This window comes from Lynx canadensis, chromosome B3 (genome assembly GCF_007474595.2).
Source record: "Lynx canadensis isolate LIC74 chromosome B3, mLynCan4.pri.v2, whole genome shotgun sequence".
NCBI lineage: Eukaryota > Metazoa > Chordata > Mammalia > Carnivora > Felidae > Lynx > Lynx canadensis.
Window position 1 is genome coordinate 37,845,358 of NC_044308.2, and position 20,065 is coordinate 37,865,422.

The 20,065-nt window shown below is 41.6% G+C and overlaps 1 protein-coding gene across 1 annotated transcript in view; it reads left to right on the forward strand.

Annotated features, from left to right (window-relative positions):
• AAGAB (alpha and gamma adaptin binding protein) overlaps positions 1 to 20,065 on the forward strand; it is a 55,181-nt gene that overhangs the window by 23,318 nt on the left and 11,798 nt on the right. Inside the window, exon 5 of the mRNA XM_030317864.1 lies at positions 1,495 to 1,578. Within this exon, the coding sequence (XP_030173724.1) occupies positions 1,495 to 1,578 (84 nt within the window). The remainder of the gene's footprint in view (positions 1 to 1,494; positions 1,579 to 20,065) is intronic.

The following is a 20,065-nucleotide window of genomic DNA, read 5'->3' on the forward strand; positions in this document are numbered from 1 at the left end:
AATTTAGCTTAATATTAAAATAAGCTTTTAACTTATCATCTTTAGGTGAAGTGATTAAGTCCTCCCTAGAAGTTTTAAAAACAAACTGTATGCTTTGTATGCGTGTGTTCTAACCCCAGGTATGAGAATTCATGCTTGTTTGGATTAACTTTCATCTTCCTGGTTCTAGCTCTTTATGTCAGACCCTTTTTATGGCTTCTGGTTCTGTCATCTGAGGTATTCTTCTTTTAAGAACAGAATTATTCATAGTGAAGATAAACCTGCCTTTTTATTTCCTCATTTAGACACGACGGCAATAAAATTCATCTTTGTGTTTTCAGTTTAAGCCTCACCGTATTTGTTGGGTTGGTAGGTTGGTATCTTTCAAATGATTCATCCATCCATCAGTAGTTACTGAGTGCCTGGTGTCCTTCAGGCGCCACATTAGCTGATGGTTCCCGCCAGCCTTTGTCGGGGGGCGGGGGGGGGGGGCGGCTATGCACAGTGGTGTCAGCCCCACTTTTCTTTGAGAATGGCATATGTGATTTGCCCTTGATCAAATAGCTAACAAGTTACAGAGCCTGAGTTCAAATTCAGATCTTCTGACTTCTAATTCTGTGCCAGGTCAGGCCACTGGACACAGGTTCTACATGGATGGTGCCCTGTAAGCTCTTAGGAGACTTTGTCTTCCAACCACATGAAAACTTTTTCTGCCATTATTTTCTATACAGTCTTTCATGTTCAATTTCCATTGTACACATATCTGCAAGCCAAGAATGTCATCTTAGTGTGCTAACCGGGATTATTGCCCTGTTATTTTGAATAGTATCAGTTAAATTCCAGAAGCAAGATAGTATGAATACTAAACCGGCAAAACTGAGTTGTTGGTTTTGATTTTTAATGACCCTTGTCTGTCTCCTACACTTACAGTAATTTTACTTCTCACCCTTAAACTGTGTCTCTCTGATAAGGAAATTGTTCTCCAAAACCTGTTATAAACAGTGATTGTATTCTGTGGTTCCCAGAAGAAGATAGGGCATTTACAGGATTTTATGGCATTACCAAGAGGACCTTTCCTGCCTTCAGGAAACTCATTCTCTATAAATAACCAAAATTGGTATTTCTAGTGGTATGCCAGGATTGTGTAATTAACAGGAACTAACATTTTTAGGAGGATATGAGTGGGTTCCATTGTGAGGTGATAGAGATGACTTTATCATATAAACCTTTTCTATTGTGCATTTATTTCATTGATTTAGTTTCACGGATATTCCTATTAGGAGCTCTGAGCTCTGCATTTATTTTTTCTTTATTACGTAACTTACAGTGTGAAATACCAACTAAATAAGCAAGATAATATAATTAATCCACAGTTACACTTCCTTGGGGGATACACCCACACACACCCACACACACGTATATACGTACACACACATATATATATACATACATACACACGTATTTATGTGTGTATAAATGTTTGTATAAATGTATCTATTTCCCCTTCCTGATTAGATGACTTCCCAGAATCTACAGGAGTAAAGCGAATCATTCAAGCCTTGAATGCAAACGTCTGGTCCAATGTAGTGATGAAGAATGGTAAGTAACTTGGTATTAAAAGTCCTAAGGAGTTATTTTCCTCTTGTTCCTTGTAGGTTTTAAATTATTTGGATATATGTGGGACCATGAGGATTACATGAAATTTGTAGATTTGTTCAATTTTAAGTCCCCAGTTGAAGGAAGAGCCAAAAGTAACATTACTAAGAATTTATAATATGTTTATTTTTAACTTTTTTTGAACGTTTGTTTATTATTGAGAAACAGAGCATGAGCAAGGGAGGGGCAGAGAGAAGGGGAGACACAGAATCCAAAGCAGGCTCGAGGCTCTGTGCTGTCGGCACAGAGCCTGACGCGGGGCTCGAACTCACAAACTGGGAGATCATGACCTGAGCTGAAGTTGGACGCTCAGCCGACTGAGCCACCCAGGCGCCCCACCTTTTTTTTATGATATATGTTTAATAGTTAATTCAGTGAGGATTTAAGAACCTAGAGCTTGCTTAAAATATGCCTAGCATTGTCTTTGGCTTTGAGAAATACCCCCAAAATTAGAAAACATGAACCCTATCCCTAAGGAGCTCGTAGTCCGGCTGTGGGATCAAAGTGTGCACTTTTAACATGCTGGGTAATCAGGCGAGGCAGTCTTTGATGAGTGCAGAATGACTCATACAAGCAGTAAACACATGGAGGTCACAGATGCGGTCTTTGCGGTGGGCATGAGTATATAGATCTTCACGGTGAACGCAGGTCTTGGCAGTGGTGTTCTTGGGATGGTCCAGATTTGGGTTATTGAAGGGGAGAGTGACAAAAAGGGAGGAAGCATGGCATCAAGAGTAATGGTTGTATGTTCCAGGGTCACTTAGCAGTTGGAGCTAGCTTAGGAGAGAGAGACCTGACTGCTAGTCAGGAGAATCTGGAGAATCTGGACTTTTTCCTATAGGAATTGGTGAGTCACTAGAGGTATTGTAACCAGAGTGACACAGAGAAGTTGGCATCTTTCAAAGGGTAATGCGATGGCGGTGTGCAGGGGAGTGTGGCGGTTGAAGCCGGTGACGGCAGAGCCAGAGTGAGGAGGTGGGGCCTGGACCGATGTGGCGCAAGTGGCCGTGGGGCGGGAAGCTGGACCCGAAATGCAGTGTGAAGGGGGTAGGCTGCTTGGTGCACATTACCCTCTTATTGTCTGTATTAGTGTGCTCAGGCTGCGGTAACAAAGTACGGCAAGCCGGAAGCTTAGGACGACAGGTGTTTATGGTCTCACAGCTTTAGATGCCAGGTGTGTGAAACCAAGGAGTCAGCGGGGCCATGCTAGGGAAGGATCTTTTCGCTTCTCCCGTCTCGCGGTTTTTGGGCTTGTGACCGTCTCCCTGTGTGCCTGTCTGTGTGCAGATTTCTTTTTTGTGTAAGGACGATAGTCATATTGTGTTAACGGCACACCCTACTTCAGTGTGACGTCATCTTAACTAATTAATACTGCAAATAGGGTCACATGCAGAGGTGTTAGGAGTTAGAACTTCAGCATGTGAATTTGGTGAGGAATACAGTTCAACCCATAACTTAGTCCTTTAGGAATTGCTGACTGTGTGTTTCTGTCTTGTAGCACCTGGCTGTCTCAGCAAGTATGCTATGGGAGGTGAAACACTACAGAAAGCGATGAGAAAAACCCCATTGACACTGAGCTCACCCCATCTACCCTGAGATACAAGAGTCAAGTGGAAGATCAGTTTTAAAAAGTTTTTTTTAATGTTTATTTATTTTTGAAGGAGAGAGAGAGAGAGAGAGAGAGAGAGAGCGAGCATGAGTGGGGGAGGGGCAGAGAGAGAGGGAGACAGAATTGGAAGCAGGCTCCAGGCTCTTTGCTGACAGCACAGAACCCGACGCGGGGCTCAAACTCATGAGCTGTGAGATCATGATCCAAGCCAAAGTCAGACGCCCAACTGACTGAGCCACACAGGTGCCCCAAGATCAGTTTTATAGAAGTAAAATATTTCATCTCGAGTTTTGGTTGACACTTGAGTGTTTGTTTTTAAAAAAAATTTTTTTTTTAACATTTATTTATTATTGAGAGAAAGAGACAGAGCATGAACATGGGAGGGGCAGAGAGAGAGGGAGACACAGAATCCGAAGCAGGCTCCAGGCTCCGAGCTGTCAGCACGGAGCCCGACGCGGGGCTCGAACACACAAACTGCGAGATCATGACCTGAGCCGAAGTCGGATGCTTAACCGACTGAGCCACCCAGGCGCTCCAGCACTTGAGTGTTAAGTGAGATCGGGGCCCTTTAGCTTGCCTGAGATATGACCTGACCCACGTCATCATCAGCGAAACTCCTTGTGGTATAGTAAGCTACTCCTTCCCCTTTTCTTCCCTTCTGTCCTTCCTCTTCCTCACTTTATTCTTCCTAGGGGGGATCCTAAAGTGTCTCTTGCATTGAATTGCAACGTAGATTTTATTCTTTTTCAGTAGCAGTCAAAATAAGGCCCGGGGTGCCTGGGTGGCTCAGTTGGTTAAGCGTCCAACTTCGGCTCAGGTTGTTTTGGACACTAAACGATATTCTTTGGAGAACTGCAGAGCAAAGAGGCATGCCACTGGTATTTCATGGCTCTTTGCTCTGAGTGTGTCTGCATTCTTCTTTTCTCCTCAGTGTTGGTACGCTGATTTGCCATTAACAAAAAACCAAACTATTGCCATCAGCTTAATTCCAAGATTAAGAGGATCCTGAACTACGTGGTATGAAGGAAACTTAACTGTCTTCTCTCTAGGAGGAGCCCTAGATATGGAAATGCAGTGACATTTGGACGCAACCCAGGTCTTAGGAAGCGTGAAGGTCACCCTTTGCGTAGCGTCACATCTTAGATTAGAGACTGAGCTCTGTGTGGTTGTGGGGTGGGACCTCTAACTCTTCCAGAGTGACCTACTTCCTGTGCTCTTTGCAGAGCCTCGCTTTGCTGGCGGTCTCCCTGCCCAGGGAGCTGCTCCTTCCTCCCAGCAGGCTTTTCTTGAATGTCTGCTAGCAGGTGCTCAGACTGGTTAATTTGTCTTTTGGGGACCTCCTCCTCTAGATTTCTTTCACTCCCCTCCTTTCTCTTTTTCTTCTTCTGTTTCTCTCTTAAAAAAATTATGGTTAATAAACGAAGCATAAAATTTACCACGTTAACCGTTTTTATGTATACAGTTCAGAGGCATTACTTATATTCTCGTTGTTATGCAGCCATTCCCACTCAAAGTTTTTGTTTGTGTGTTTTTGAGAAAGAGAGAGAGCAGGGGAGGGGCAGAGAGAGAGAGAGAGAGAGGGAGACAGGATCTGAAGCAGGCTCTGTGCTGACAGCAGAGCGCCCAAAGGGGGCTTGAACTCCCGAACCACGAGATCATGACCTGAGCCAAAGTCGGATGCTTAACTGAGCCACCAAGGCACTCCTCAAAGTTTTTTAAACCAAAAAAATTTTAAGTTGCAAAGTTGGTTGACAGAGAAAGACATTAGAGGTCTTTGTCGTGGTCATCATCATCTTTTTTTTTTTTTTTTACTGCGAGTTCATCCAGTTATTTTAATGATGGAAGAAATGTTTACACAAGATTTTAGAGTATAGTAAGAGAGGTAGTGTGCCGAATTCATTCCAAGGCTAGCTAAACACACCCTGATCCAAACCTCTAAAGATCGTTGCCGGTAAAGAAACTTTCTCATTTGTGAACATAGATGCCATGATTTTAATGAAAATATTAGCACTTAACTACTGTAATACATAGCCTCATGCATTATTATATTGTAATGAAATCTCTCCTTTACTGCTGTTTCTCTAAAGAATCAAGTAGCAGTTTCCAGTCCTAACACTGCCACTTAGTTATGTGATCTTAGATCTCATTTTTTTTCTGGGCTTTATTTTTAATCTGGAAAATGAGGTTGATCCCCATGCATGGCTCCCAGCTCTGGCTGCACATTTGAATCACCTGAGACCCTTTTACAAGCTGTGGCTCAGACAAACCATTTATCTCAGAAGGGAGGGGCAGCTACAGTATATATTTTAAGTGCCTCAGGAATTAAAATATGCGGCCCTGGCTGACAACCACTGACATCCAGGATAGTCATCTAGTGTGCTCCATCCACAGGAGTAAATTAGACATTCTGACAGAAGCATTAGCCTGGACTGACTTGCTTTCTCCCATTCCTAAATCGTGGCGTATTTGCAAGTCAGTCCTCTGACATACAAAGCCAGAGGGAAAAGACAGGCTTGCCCAGCGTAGAGTCACCTAGAGGCAAAGGCAAAAATAGTGGGCACTGCCTTCCATACTTCCTTGGTGCCTGTTTCTAGGAGGGGCTAGTGTTAGGACAAAGTCACCGGTGTTCGTATTACATAAGCCTCCTTGAGATCCGAAAGAAAGAATAGCCTTTGTAAGTAGCTAATTGTCTAGGAGCATAAGTGAGATCCAAGGTGTACCTGAGCCATTTGAGTTTTTCTTCTGTCAACCTCAAATCTCTCTCTGGTCCATAATTTAAATCCAATTTCAAGTTCATTCATGCATTAAAAAAAATACTTATTGGTGCACCTGGGTGGCTCAGTCGGTTAAGTGTCCGGCTTCAGCTCGGGTCATGATCTCGCGGTCTGTGGGTTTGAGCCCCGCCATCGGGCCCTGTGCTGACAGCTCGGAGCCTGGAGCCTGCTTCTGATTCTGTGTCTCCCTCTCTCTCTCTCTGCCCTTCCCCTGCTCACACTCTGTCTCTTAAAAATGAATAAATGCCTAAAAAAAATTTTTTTTTTAGGTATTTATTGAGTGTGTCTCGTGTGCCACTTATTGTTTTGTGTGCTTGGAATACATCAGTGAACAAAACGCAAATTTGTGTCCTTGTGGAGTTTTCATTCAGGTGGGGGGCAGTAACCAATAGACAACACAATTAGTAAATTGCACGGCATGTTAAGGAGGTGATAAGCCATATGGAAAAAATAATGAAGCAGGGCTGGGGATTGAGGTTGCCAGATAGACTGCAGTATTAAATTGGGTGGTCAGGGTTTGTCTCCTTGAGCGCTTGAGATTTGAGGAAGGAGATGAAATGCTGCACCAGGTGCTATCTGGGAGCAGAACGTAGCAGGCATAGGGAGTAGGTACAGCAAGAGGCCCTATGGTGAAAGCACGCCTGATGTGTTTGAAGAATATCAAGGAACACACAGTGGCTGAGGGGAGAAGGTCAGAGGGGGCGGAGGATCAGGTTATTCGAGGCCTTGTAGGCCATCAGGGAAACTTTCACACCTACTTAAAGTCAGCTGGGAGCTGCTGCAGGTCATTGAGTAGAAGGGTGAAGTGATCCAGCTTTAGGTTTAAAAGGACCACCGTAGCTGCTGTGCGGAGAAAAGGTGATGGAGGTGAGGAGGAAGCAATAAGGTCTCTTAGGGGGCCATTGCAGTCCTGCAGGTAAGAGACGATGGTGGCCTGGATCAGAGCTGTAGCAATGGAAGATGTAAGAACAGGTCAAATTCTGGATGTATCTTCAGGTAGAGCTAGCCTGATTTCCTGATGGTTTGAGGTGCGATATGAGAGAAAGAGAGCAGTCAAGGACTGCAGGATCTGGGCCCGAGCAATTTGAAGGATAGATTGCCATCAACTACAATGAGGAAACTACAGATGGGGCCGACTGTGAGGGCCAGGGTGACATATGAGTAATACAGCTTTTGACATGTTATCTTTGACATGGCTACTAGACTTCCCAGTGGAGATGTCAAGTAGCCAGTTGGATAGATGTGTGGAGTTTCAGAAGAGAGGCAGATGCATGGCCTGGAAGGGCTCACCAAGGGAGTAAACGTAAATAAAGTGGACCAAGGACTTAGCCCAGGGACATTCCAACATCAGGAGAAGAGAAGGAACCAGCAAAGGAGACTGAGAAAGAATGACCTATGAGGTAGGAAAATCAAGAGAGTGGAGTCCTAGAAGCAAAAGTGGAGTGCCCTTCAGGTGGAGGGAATGGTCAGCTGTGCCAAATGCTGCTCACAGGTCAGGTAAGGTGAGAACTGAGCATTGACCTCTGGATTTAGCAATATGGGGACCACTAGTGACCTTGAATAGAATAGTTTTGGGAAAGTAGGTGTAAGAGATATTGGAAGGAGAGAAATTGGAGACAGTGACTATAAACCTCTCTTGAAAATTTTGCAGAGAAAAGGAGCAAAGAAATAGGTGGGAGCTACTGAGAAGAGTGTGGCTAAGTTTTATTATTTTTTTTAATTTTTTAAAATAATTTTTTAATGTTTATTTTTGAGAGAGACAGAGCACTATTGGGGGGGGGGGGGAGGGCAGAGAGCGAGGGAGACACAGAATCTGAAGCAGGCTCCAGGATCTGAGCTGTCAGCACAGAGCCCGATGGGAGGCTGGAGCTCACGACTCTGTGATCATGACCCGAGCAGAAATCGGACGCTTAACCGACTGAGCCACCCAGGCGTCCCAGGTTTTATTATGTTTTTAAGATCAGAGCAAGAGCAGCATGTTCCTGGGCTGAAGGGAAAGAGCCAGTAAAGAATGAAAAACTGATGATGTAGGAGGGAGAAAGGAAGGTTGTTGGAGTGATATTCTAGAGTAGGAGAGGGGCCAGCTCCAGCGGATAAGCCGAGGGATCAGCTTTGGACAGGAGGAGGAGAATGGATCTGTGGAAAGAGGCAGGAAGGGAATATATTGCTGGGTGGGGAGATATGGTGTGGAAATCTGTGGAAGTTTCTTCTGATTGCTTCAATTCTCTCAGTGAAGTAGCAAGGCAGGTTCTCAGCTGAGAGGCCAGAAGGAGGTAGCATTAGGGTTTGAGGAGGGAGAAGGAAATACGGAAGTCCTCTAGAAAAGAAAGAATGTGAACCTAGTGATGTAAATAAAGTAAGGTTGCCAGCCAGCATGAAGGGGCTCACTAGAAATGTGGTATGATAAATTGAAAGTGAAGTCAGGCAACGTGTGTGTGTGTGTTCCCCAGCTACCTTAAGCTATATGGGTGCATGAACAGAGTAATCAGTTGTGCTTTTACCAAGCAAGGGTATCACCACAAGAGAGATGGAAGGAATTAGTGTATGTAAGAGAGTAACTATGATGGTTGTGGAATTTAAAAGAAAGGGAGAAAGAATTGGTGGGGATAGGGTCAGTGAAAAGGTGATAGTTTGGAGGTGCCAGTGGAGTTGAGGAATAGTGGGATTGAAGCCGTGTTGGGATGGAGTGGGTGGAAAGGTGGGTGGTGGTCAGAGAGTGGGAGGCATGAAATTGAAATTATGGGGAGTTGTTGCTATTGGTAGTGATAAGGTCTTAGGCATGACTGGGAGCACATGGCTGAAGTTGGATAGAGGACAGCATCGGTAGAGGACAGAGATTGTTGGAAGGATATATATGTCTACTGAACTTGCTAGGAATTCAGGCAGTAGTATTGGAGACAATGACATTGGGCCACTAATTAAAATTGTGAAGAAATGAGGGGAGGGTGGTGGGGGGGGTGCTGTTGGATGATGGTAGTGAAGTCCTTAGACACTTTCCTTCGAATAAAGATTGTCTTTGTGGAAATATCATTAGGCTTTTATATTTGGGGGAGATTTTAGGAGTAATTTAATCCACTGATTCTCCACTGAGACCCACTGGAGTTTTGGGAGTGCATATCACATGCTGCACATGCCGTCTGGAGATCCTTGCCTGGTTCCCAGTAACAATTACTTTAACTAGTAAGTCAGCATTACCAGTTGGTTAATAGGATGATGAGTCTCTCAGCTACATTGGATTAGAAAACTGTTAGGAGGGGCACCTGAGTGGCTCAGTCGGTTAAGCATCTGCCTTTGGCTCAGGCCATGATCTCATGGTTTGTGAGTTCAGGCCCCACTATGTGCTTACAGCACAGGGCCCACTTTGGATCCTCTGTTCCCCCCTCTCTCTGCCCCTCCCTTGCTCGTGCACACATGCCCCCTCCGAAGCTGTTAGGAACTTTTGAGCTAGTCTCTTCTATCCAGTACAGGAATGTCTTCTATGGCCAGATGACCATCCATCCTTTTTGGCTGAGTGCTTCAAATAACAGGTCCTTCAGTACTTTGTGAAATAGTTCTAGAAGCAATTAATTTCATAGAGAAATCAAAGAACTGTGTTATTACTTAGCAGATAGAATATTTTTTTATGCTGGTAGTTTGGGGAAAGGACATTTGCTTTACTTTGTCATGGAGTGGTGAAAATGTTCTGTCTGAATAATGTATTGTCTCTGCTTCTCCCTGTTACTGGCTTTCATTTTGATCACTCTTCTTCCTAGTCTTTCTAGGAGGTGAAGAATGGTCCAACGGCACTGGAAAAAATGTAGCTCAGGGCTACTGAAGTAATCAAGGGGAGGGGAAGAATGGAGATTGTCTCAAGTAGTAAGTTTGGAAAAACCAAAGCTGAGAAGGGATTTAATTGGAATCTGTAGTATATATAGGGTAGATACGGACTTGATTTCCCAAATCCCAGACTACTATAACTTAGGGACATTTCCTAAAGCTTAAAATGGTTTACCAATTACAAATAAAATGAAAGCATTATTGAACATAGCAGGAGGTAGTTTATGGAGCACATTACACTAAGAGATGATCCAAGCAGAAAATAGATATGGTTCCAAAAGGGGCTGCAATGAATTCTCATGAATGATAGTTGTTCCTAATTCAAGTGGAGAAAAGTACTTTACCTGAAATTTTAAGACTGTTATCTTGGAGAGCAATCACGTTTTTCTTCCCAGCATTTTTGATGCAGTATTTTTTCTATCAAGTCTTGTACTGGGTGGGTTGACTCATGTTCTTGAATTTTGTAGTGTTTAGTAAAGGGCATTGTTTTCTTTGTTACGAGAGTGTGTGTGGATTGGCCAGGTGAGGGCCTGTAAAACGGAGACTTTCCATGCGTGCGTCTTCCTTTTACAGATGGGGGGTGGGGGCGGGTGAGTGAGGCATCAGGGAGGAGAGGTGACTTACCCATTCTCACAGAGTGACTCAGTAGCTAAGGTAAGACCAGATGGCAGGTTTCCGACCAGGATTGTTGTTTGTTTTTCCATTACAGCATGTTGACTTACGTTATTGGCTGGTTAGAGAAATGAACGCAGAGCGGTTAAATAATTTACCCAGGCTGCATGGGATATTACTGGCACAGCCAGATGAGTTCATTCCCTCAGCCTAGGTATTCTGGCATGAGTGAGATTTTAATGAGACAGACTGGAAGTAGTTGATCTTAGCTGAGATTTGGACGTTTTTGCTTATTGCGTTTAAAATAAATCCTTTTAGAGGCGCCTGGGTGGCTCAGTGGGTTAAGCGTCCAGCTTCAGCTCAGGTCATGATCTTGCTGTTCCTGAGGTCGAGCCCCACATCCGGCTCTGGGCTGACAGTGTAGAGCCTGGAGCCTGCTTCGGATTCTGTGTCTCTGTCTCTCTGTGCCCCTCCCCTGCTCACACTCGGTCTCTGTCTCTCTCAAAAGTAAACAAACATTAAAAAGTAAATAAAAATAAAACCTTTTAATTTTAGAGTTTTATTTTATATATTGCTTAATTGAAGTACAGCTGACATACAGAGTTATTAGTTTTAGGTGTACAACATGGTACTTTATGCCCTGCTCACCACAGAGGAGCTACCATGTGTCACCTTGCAACGCCATTTCAGGATCACTGACTGTATTCTCTATATGCTGTACCTAATATCCCCATGATTATTCATTCCAGAACTGGAAACCTGTCCCGCCTACTACTTTTCGCCCATTTTGCCCATCCTCCACACCCTCACAACCATCAGTTTGTTCTCTGTACTTAGGAGTCTGTTTCTGCTTCTCGTTTGTTTTGTTTTTCAGATTTCACATCTAAGTGAAATCATACGATACGTGTCTCTCCTCCTGACTCATTTCACTTAGCGTAATACCCTCTAGCTTCATTCGTGTTGTCACAAATGGCAAGATTTCATTCTTTTTTATGGCTGAGAAATATTCCATTGTGTACATATATCACATCTTTATTCAGTCATCTGTCCGTGGACACATGGGTTACTTCCATATCTCGGCTGCTATAAATACTGCAGGACGCCCAGGGGTGCATGTACCTTTTTGAATTCGTGCTTCTGTTTTCTTTGGGTAAATACCCAGTAACGGAATTACTGGATCATATGTTATTTCTATTTTTAATTTTTTGAGGAACCTGCTACTGTTTTCCACCTGACTATACCAATTTACACTCCCACCAGCTGTGCACAAGGGTTCCCTTTTCTCCACTGCCTCGCCAATACTTGTTGTTTCTTATCTTTTTGATTCTAGCTGTTCTGACAGGTATAAGGTGATATCTCATTGTGGTTTTGATTTGCATTTCTCTGATGGTTCACAGTGATATTGAGCATCTTTTCATGTGTCTGTTGGCTTAGAAAAATGTGTGCCCATTTTTAATCCGATTATTTGTTTTTTGGTGTTGAGTTGTATACATTTTTTATATATTTTGGATATTAAGTCCTTACCAGATACATCATTTGCAAGTATCGTTTGCCAGTTGGTAGATTGCCATTTTGGTTTTTTGTTCGTTTCCTTCACTGTGCCAAAGCTTTTTATCTTGGTGTAGTCCCAATAGTTTATTTTTGTTTTTGTTTCCCTTGCCTGAGGAGACCTATCTAGAAAAAGGCTAATGTCAAAGAGATAACTGCCTATGTTTTCTTCTAGGAGTCTTATGGTTTCAGGTCTCACGTGTAGATCATTAATCCGTTTTGAGCTTATTTTTGTGTATGGTTAAAAAAAATGGTCCAGTTTCATTCCTTTTTATGTAGCTGTCCAGTTTTCTCAACACCATTTATTGAAGAGATTGTCTGTTCCCCATTGTATATTCTTGCCTCCTTTGTTGCAGATTAATTGGCCTGGATTTATTTCTGGGCTCTCTGTTCTGTTGATCTATGTGTCTGTTTTTGTGCCAGTACCATATTGTTGTGATTGCTGCAGCTTCGTAGTATATCTTGAAATCTGGGATCGTGATACCTACAGCTTTGTTCTTTCTCAAGATTGCTTTGGCTGTTTGGGATCTTTTGCGGTTCCATAAAAATTTTAGGATTAATTTGGTTTTAGTTCTGGGAAAAGTGTTGATGGTAGTTTGATAGGGATTACATTGAATCTGTAGGTTGTTTTGGCTTGTGTGGACATTTTAACAATACTAACTCTTCCAGTCCATGGGCGTGGAGTAGCTTTCCATTTCTTTGTGTTGTCGTCAGTTTCTTTGATCAGTGTTTTACAGTTTTCAGAGTACAAGCCTCTCACTTCCTTGGTTAAGTTTATTCCTAAGCATTTGATATTTTTGGTGCAATTGTAAATAGAATTGTTTTCTTAATTTCTGTTTCTGCTACTTTATTATTAGTGTCTAGTCATGCGACCAACTTCCGTGTATTAATTTTGTATCCTGCAACTTTACTGGATTCATCTGTTATTTCTGATAGTTCTTTAGTGGAGTCTTTAGGGATTTTTATCCCTATTTTATATGATGTATAGCATCATATCATCCTCAAATAATGATGGTTTAACCTCTTTCTTGCCAATTGATGCCCTTTATTTCTTTTTTTGTCTGTTTGCTGTGGTTAGGACTTCTAGTACTGTGTTGAATAAAAGTGGTGTATTTGGACATCCTTGTCTTTTTCCTGATCTTAGAGGAAAAGCTCTATTTTTCACCACTGAGTGTGATGTTAAGCTGTGGGTTTTTCACACACAGCCTTTATTATGTCAAGGTATGTAGCCTCTAAATCCGCTTTGTTGAGCTTTTTTATCATGAATGGTTGTTGAATTTTGTCACGTGCTCTTTCTGCGTATATTGAGATCACACGATTTTTATTTTTCATTTTGTTAACGTGGTATATATCAATCACATTGATTTGCAAATATTGAACTATCCTTGTATCCCTGGGATAAATCTCACTTGATCGTGATAAATGATTCTTTAATGTATTATTGAATTCAGTTTGCTAATATTTTGTTGAGGATTTTTTGCATATATGTTCGTCAGGGATAGTGGCCTGTAGTTTTCTTGTTTTGTAGTGTCTTTGTCTGGTTTTGGTATCAGGGTAATGCTAGCCTCGTGGAATGCATTTGGAAGCTTTCCTTCCCCTTCTGTTTTTTGGAATAGTTTGAGGAAAATAGGTATTAACTCTTCTTTAAATGTTTAGTAGAATTCACCTGTTAATCAATCTGGTCGTAAACTTTTGTTTGTTGGGAGTTTTTTTGATTACTGATTCAATTTCATTACCAGTAATTGGTTTGTTCAAATTTTCTATTTCTGATTAAGTTTTGGAGGATTGTATGATTCTAGGAATTTATCCATTTTTTCTAGGTTGTCTAATTTGTCAGCATATAATTTTTTGTAGAGTCTTAATAATCATTTGTATTTCTGTGGTGTTATTATTTCCCCTTTCATTTCTGATTTATTTTTATTCATTTTTTTTACATAGGTCTTCTCTCTTTTTCTTGGTAGGTCTGGCTTATCAATATTTTTTATCTTTTCAAAGAACCAGCTCTCAGTTTCATGGATTCTTTTTTCCTGTTGATTTTATGGTCTGGTAATTCATTTATTTCTGCACTGATCTTTATTATTTCTTCCTTCTTCTAATTTTGGGCTTGGTTTGGTCTTTTTTTTCCCTAGTTCCTTTAGGTGTAAGGTTAAATTGTTTGAGATTTTTCTTTGTTTCCTGTATCGCTATAAATTTCTCTAAGGGAAATTTTGTTTAGAGGGATGCTTTTGCTGTATCTCAAAGATTTTGGACCATGATGTTTTCATTTTCATTTGTCTCCAGGTACTTTTTAATTTCCTCTTTGATTTCTTCCCTGACCCTTTGGCTGTTTAGTAGCATGTTTTTGGTTTTTTTTTTAGCCGCCACATGTTTGTGTTTTTTTCCCAGTTTTTTTCTTGTAATTGATTTCAAGTTTCATATTGTTGTGCTCAGAAGATATACATCATATGATTTCAATCTTAAGTTTATTGAGACTTGTTTTGTGACCTAACATATGATGTATCCTAGAGGATGTTCCATGTGTACTTGAAAAGAATGTGTATTCTGTCATTTTTGGATGGAGTGTTCTCTATATAGCTGTTAAGTCCATTTGGTCTAGTGTGCCATTCAAAGACACCGTTTCATTATTGATTTTCTGCTTGGATGTAACCGGAGTGCTGAAGTCCCCCATTATTATTATATTATTGTCAGTTTCTCCCTTTATGTCTGCTGATATTCGCCTTATGTATTTAGATGCTCCAGTGTTGGGTGCATAGATATTTACAATCGTGATATTCTCTTGTTGGGTTTAAAATAAATCCTTTTTAAGAGGCTGTCTGAAATGGTGGGTCTATTCTATTGTTCTACACTTAATCCTAAGTACAGATAAAGCTCTAGATAGTTAATGTAATAAATACTTACACATTACTTGTGAGCGTAAGATAGTTTATTTTAAATCATTTAGAGTCACAAGGAATTATTCTCTTCAGTTTGAGGTGAAACTCTTACGTACACGGATGCTCAGTTAAAGTGTTTTTGTCACTTAATTTCATATTGTAAAAGCAAACAGGTAAAATTGTAGTACTAAAGTTGTAGGCATATTATTAGTTTAGAAAGAGTTTTAAAAATCTTCTAACATAAGACATAACTTTTGGGTTAACTTATAATAACCTGGTTTTATATTCTTGGTGCTACCAGTGTCTTGTTTCATAAACATTCTTAATGGGGCATCATTGCCCCCAAAGGGGTGAAAATTGATTCTGGGGGGTAAAAAAAATTATTCATTTTATATATGAAGCACAGATCTACATATACTGTGTAAACATACATACAGTATGTTTGTGATAATATTTCCGTGGGGAGGGTGTATCATGCATGATTAGGAATAAAAGTCTATAAAAGTCTAAAAAGGCCAAGTGGAGTTGTATTTAACCCTAGTACCTGGCACAGAGCTTCTAAGGTAATATTATAAATTAGTAATTGGTTTGTGTCCTGATCCTGAAGCAGCTCCAGATCTATAAAGGTGAAGGGAGCATCTTTTATTATTCACTAACAAGCCCCTTTTCAACCACACCTGAGTTATGTTAACTTTGGAAAGCCCCTAAACGTGGGGGGCTGGTTGTCAGGGGAACCAGCCACGTGAGTAGAGGGTTGCAACCTTTAGCCCCACCCCCTGACTGGTTGAGTTAGGCACCTAGGGTCCAAGATTTAGTCAATCGTGCCTGTGTAAGGGAACCTCCCTAGAAACCCTAAGCAACCTTCCAGGTTGGTGAACACACTGAGGCGCTGGGAAGGTAGCACACTCTGATACGTTGCCCTGTGCGTCTCTTCCATTTGGCTGTTCCCGAGTTACATTCTTTCATTTTAAATTGGTAAGTTTAGTAAGTTAACTGACTTGAGTTCTGTGAGCCATCCTAGCAAAGTATGGAACCAAGGGAGGGGTCGTGGGAACTCTCAATTTATAGCCAGTTGGAAGTTCATGTGACCACTGAGACTTGTATTTGGTGTCTGAAGTTGGCGGGGAAACGAGGGCAGCCTTGTGGGATTGCGCCCTTAGCCTGGGGGGTCTGGGCTAACTGTAGGCAGTTAGTATCAGAATCGTAAATTGTAGGACATCCAACTGACATTATATGAGAATTGGAGAGTTGTACGGTGTGGAAAAACCCACACATCTGGTGTCAGAAGTGTTGGTTATGAGTAGAGAAGGAAACAGCAGTTTTTCCTTTAGGGGCCATGATGAAAATGGTTGAGAAACAGTGAGCTGAAGGATATATTCTAAACTCTTCCTCAGAGGAAATGCCCAGATTCCATTGTCTTCATTGTAATCTAGTTTCTAGTGATGCAGGTGGGTAAGGATTAAGCGGAATTTTAATAGTGGAAACAGCAATTCTTTCATTTGATAGTTTTCTGTGTTCCCATTATAAATGGAAAGAATTAGGGGCACCTGGGTGGCTCAGTTGGTTGAGCGTCCGACTTCGCTCAGAGATCGGTTATGATCTCGCGGTTCATGAGTTTGAGCCCCGCATCTGGCTCTGTGCTGACAGCTCAGAGCCTGGAGCCTGCTTCCTATTCCGTGTCTCCATTCTCTCTCTGCCCCTCCCCTGCTCGCTCTCTCTCTGTCAGAAATAAATATTAAAAAAATTTTGTTTAAATAAAAAGAAATAACCATTTATTAACGTATGCTCTCCCCGAATTTCCTTGGTAACAAGACACTGAAGTAGAAATCCCAGATTCCAGTTTAAGGAACAATTTACAACTGGGGTATGGAGCAGTGGCAAGAAATAAGTACCAAAAACACAAGGTCTGTCTGGTTACCTGATACCTAGCCTACTCTCTTGAGAAAGTAGATGGCTAATGCCCTTAGTATATATTTTTTTTTAAAAGAGAGGGTAAAAAATGATTGAATAAAAATTTAATCATTAAATTTAATGTTATCGGAACATAAAACAACATCAAATTAATGAGAGGGAGAGTGGTAAACAAAGAGGGTTCTAGAGGGTCTGTCTCTGCCTTGGTCATCTTGGGAAAATGGCATCATGTCTCTGGACCCCAGTTTCCTCATCTCTAGGATAGGGTAGAATTATACCAACATTACATTCTGTGGACTCACATTCCTTGAATCAGAGTGAGTCGCTCCTCTTTTTATCCCATGCCTAATATTGTGGAACTTTTGAAGGAATGATTTGAATGATCTCTTAACACTTGTCTAACTGTGAATGTTGTGGTCAAAAATAAAATAAATAGATCCATGTGTGTGTGCGTGTGTGTGTGTGTGTGTGCGTGCATACTGAAGGCATAACTTGGTGGAAGAGGTTTGTTGTAAGAGAACAAGGGGAAGAGGGCATTGTGAATAATTAGAGAAGATGGAGTAAATGAGTCAAATGATGAGACTGTGGTTTAAAAAAAATCGCCCCCCAAATTGTCCATAAGCAAATGAATGGTGGGAGAGCCCTTCAGGCTAGTCACCCTGGAGGTAAGGCAGGCCCCCACCTGTGGCCACCATGCAAAACATTTTTGGTAGCTTTCCTTTGGTATTCTTTCTAGAACTGGTTATGAACTACATAAGAAAAGTCCTCTTTTTCTTTATGGTAACATCTTATGGTTCCCCACACTTGGTTCTGAATGAGTTTTCATTTGATTCTAAACATTCCTCTGAGGATTTTCAAGAGTGTGCTTCAGGCTCTGGAGATATGACTAGGGTGGAGTCATGATTGAAATTAGTGTAGGGGTGCCTGGGTGGCTCAGTCGGTTGGGCGTCTGACTTCAGCTCAGGTCACGATCTCGCAGTTTGTGGGTTTGAGCCCCGCGTCAGGCTCTTTGCTGATGGCTCAGAGCCTGGAGCCTGCTTCGGGTTCTGTGTCTCCTTCTCTCTCTGTTCCTCCCCTGCTCACACTCTGTCTCTCTCTCTCTCAAAAATAAATAAAGATATAAAAAATTAAAAAGAAATTAGTGTAAAGCTTTCCTTTACAACTTTGGAAAAGATAGTACTCATTCTGATGTTTAGTGCAGTTTGTTAAGAAATTGTGTGTATGCGTGCATAGAGAAAAGGAGCAGGAGGACATATACCAAAGCATTGATTGGCATCTTTTATGGTTTCATTTTCTTCATACTGTTCTCTACTTTCCAAATTTTCTATGGTGAATATTTCGTTTATAGTCAGGATAAAGGGAAAAAGCATAGTCTGGTTACTTTCTGGTTATGTTCATTGTATCTTCAGGTATTGGCAGAAACAGTTCTAGACTTGGGAGCAGGTGCCCCAGTGTGGGAGAGCACGGATTCACGTACTGCCAGCTACGGTGCATCAGAGTTTTGTCTTTTCAAGCAATAAATAGTTCAGTGAAAGAGAATAAATCAGTTTTTCTAATTCTTCTGTGATTTCAGAATCATTCATTTCATTATGTCAAGCAGAAGTGGAATGTGATAGGGGCACCTGGGTGGCTCAGTCGGTTAAATGTCTGACTTCTGCTCAGGTCATGATCTCACGGTTTGTGAGTTCCAGCCCCGCATTGGGCTGTGTGCTGACGGCTCAGAGCCCGGAGCCTGCTTCGGATTCTGTCTCCTTCTCTCTCTGCTCCTCTCCCACTCACACTCTGTCTCCTCTCTCAAAAATAAACATTAAAAAAAAACAACACAACTTTTTTTTTTAAAGAAGTGGAATGTGAAAAAGATGTGTAGGCTTATTTCCCAAATACTAGTGAAATCATTTTTGATGGAGTACTTGCTTAAAATAAGTTTTCATGGTGTGATTTAAAAATAAGAAAAAATAGGCCCAGCGTCTCTATGGAAGTCGAAAATCTTAGCTGTGGTGTAAGTGGGGTCACGTGTATCACTGGGTAGAAAACAAAATATTTTGTGGGGAGAGAAAGGGGATGTAAAGAAAAGTTGAACTTCTACAGATGGTGCCAACTAATTGCCGCTTTAAAGAAATAAAAGCTGAATATGGACACAGAAGATACATAACAGGTCATCTAAGACGTTTTGGGTGTGTGGTCGTGGAAATGCTTAATATTGTAGCTGTGTTGTGTAGAAATTTGAAGTAAAAACCTCTCTGGCTGACACAGTGCAGCCTGAGTCCTATCAGGCCGTCAGCGGATATCCCAGCCTCCTTCGTATGTTTAACCTTCTGCTAAAATTTCCCTTTGGGCCCAAGTTTTCAGTTCTGTAAGTGTCTCAGGGAATGGAAGTCACAGTTGCTGTGTGAAGTGCATGTTACGTTTCTATAAAAATCCCGGGCTTTTATTTTATTTTTTTAATGTTTCTATTATATTTTTGAGAGAGAGAGACAGAGCATGAGTGGGGGAGGGGCAGAGAGAGAGAGAGAGAGACACAGAATCCAAAGGAGGCTCCAGGCTCCTAAGCTGTCGGCACAGAGCCCGATGCGGGTCTCAAACCCACAAACTGTGAGATCATGGCCTGAGCCGAAGTTGGTCGCTCAACCGACTGAGCCCCCCAAGCGTCCCCAAAATCCTGTGCTTTTAGATTTATGAAGAGATACCCAGACACTGTCATCTATATGAAATTTTCTGGAAACTTATTAAAAAAATAAATATATAAATAGAAGCTCCTCCCCAAGGCACATGAAATCTTTATTCTAGAGGCCATAGCTCTGTTTCGGACACTTGTGTAAGAATTCTGTGCTAATGACCAGCACCACTAGAGTTTTTCATGACTATCCTTTTTAAAATCTAGTATTCCACAGGTGCCAATTGAGTAGTCTGAAATGGAATTAGATGTTTTTAGGACCAGAGTTTAATATACTTACTGTGCCTTCCAGAAGAATTTGTTTTCCACCATAAACAACTTCCCTTTTCTCTAGCCCTGAAGCTCCAGAAGAATCCGTTCAGTAAGTGGATTAATTTATTCCTTCCTGGTGTAGTGTTTTGTGGCATCGATAAAACGAGAGGGGCAAAAGCCAATTTCAACAACTACCTGCTAAAGAAATAAATTCTTCTTAATAGGGATGATATTTCCATGCCCTGAGTCCTGGGGAGAAAAATCTGGCAAACAAGAAAAGATTTATGTAATCCTTTCCTATGAGAATGGTTTTACAGTGGGTGCACACGGGCAGAATTTTGCTAAACACGTTTTGAACTAG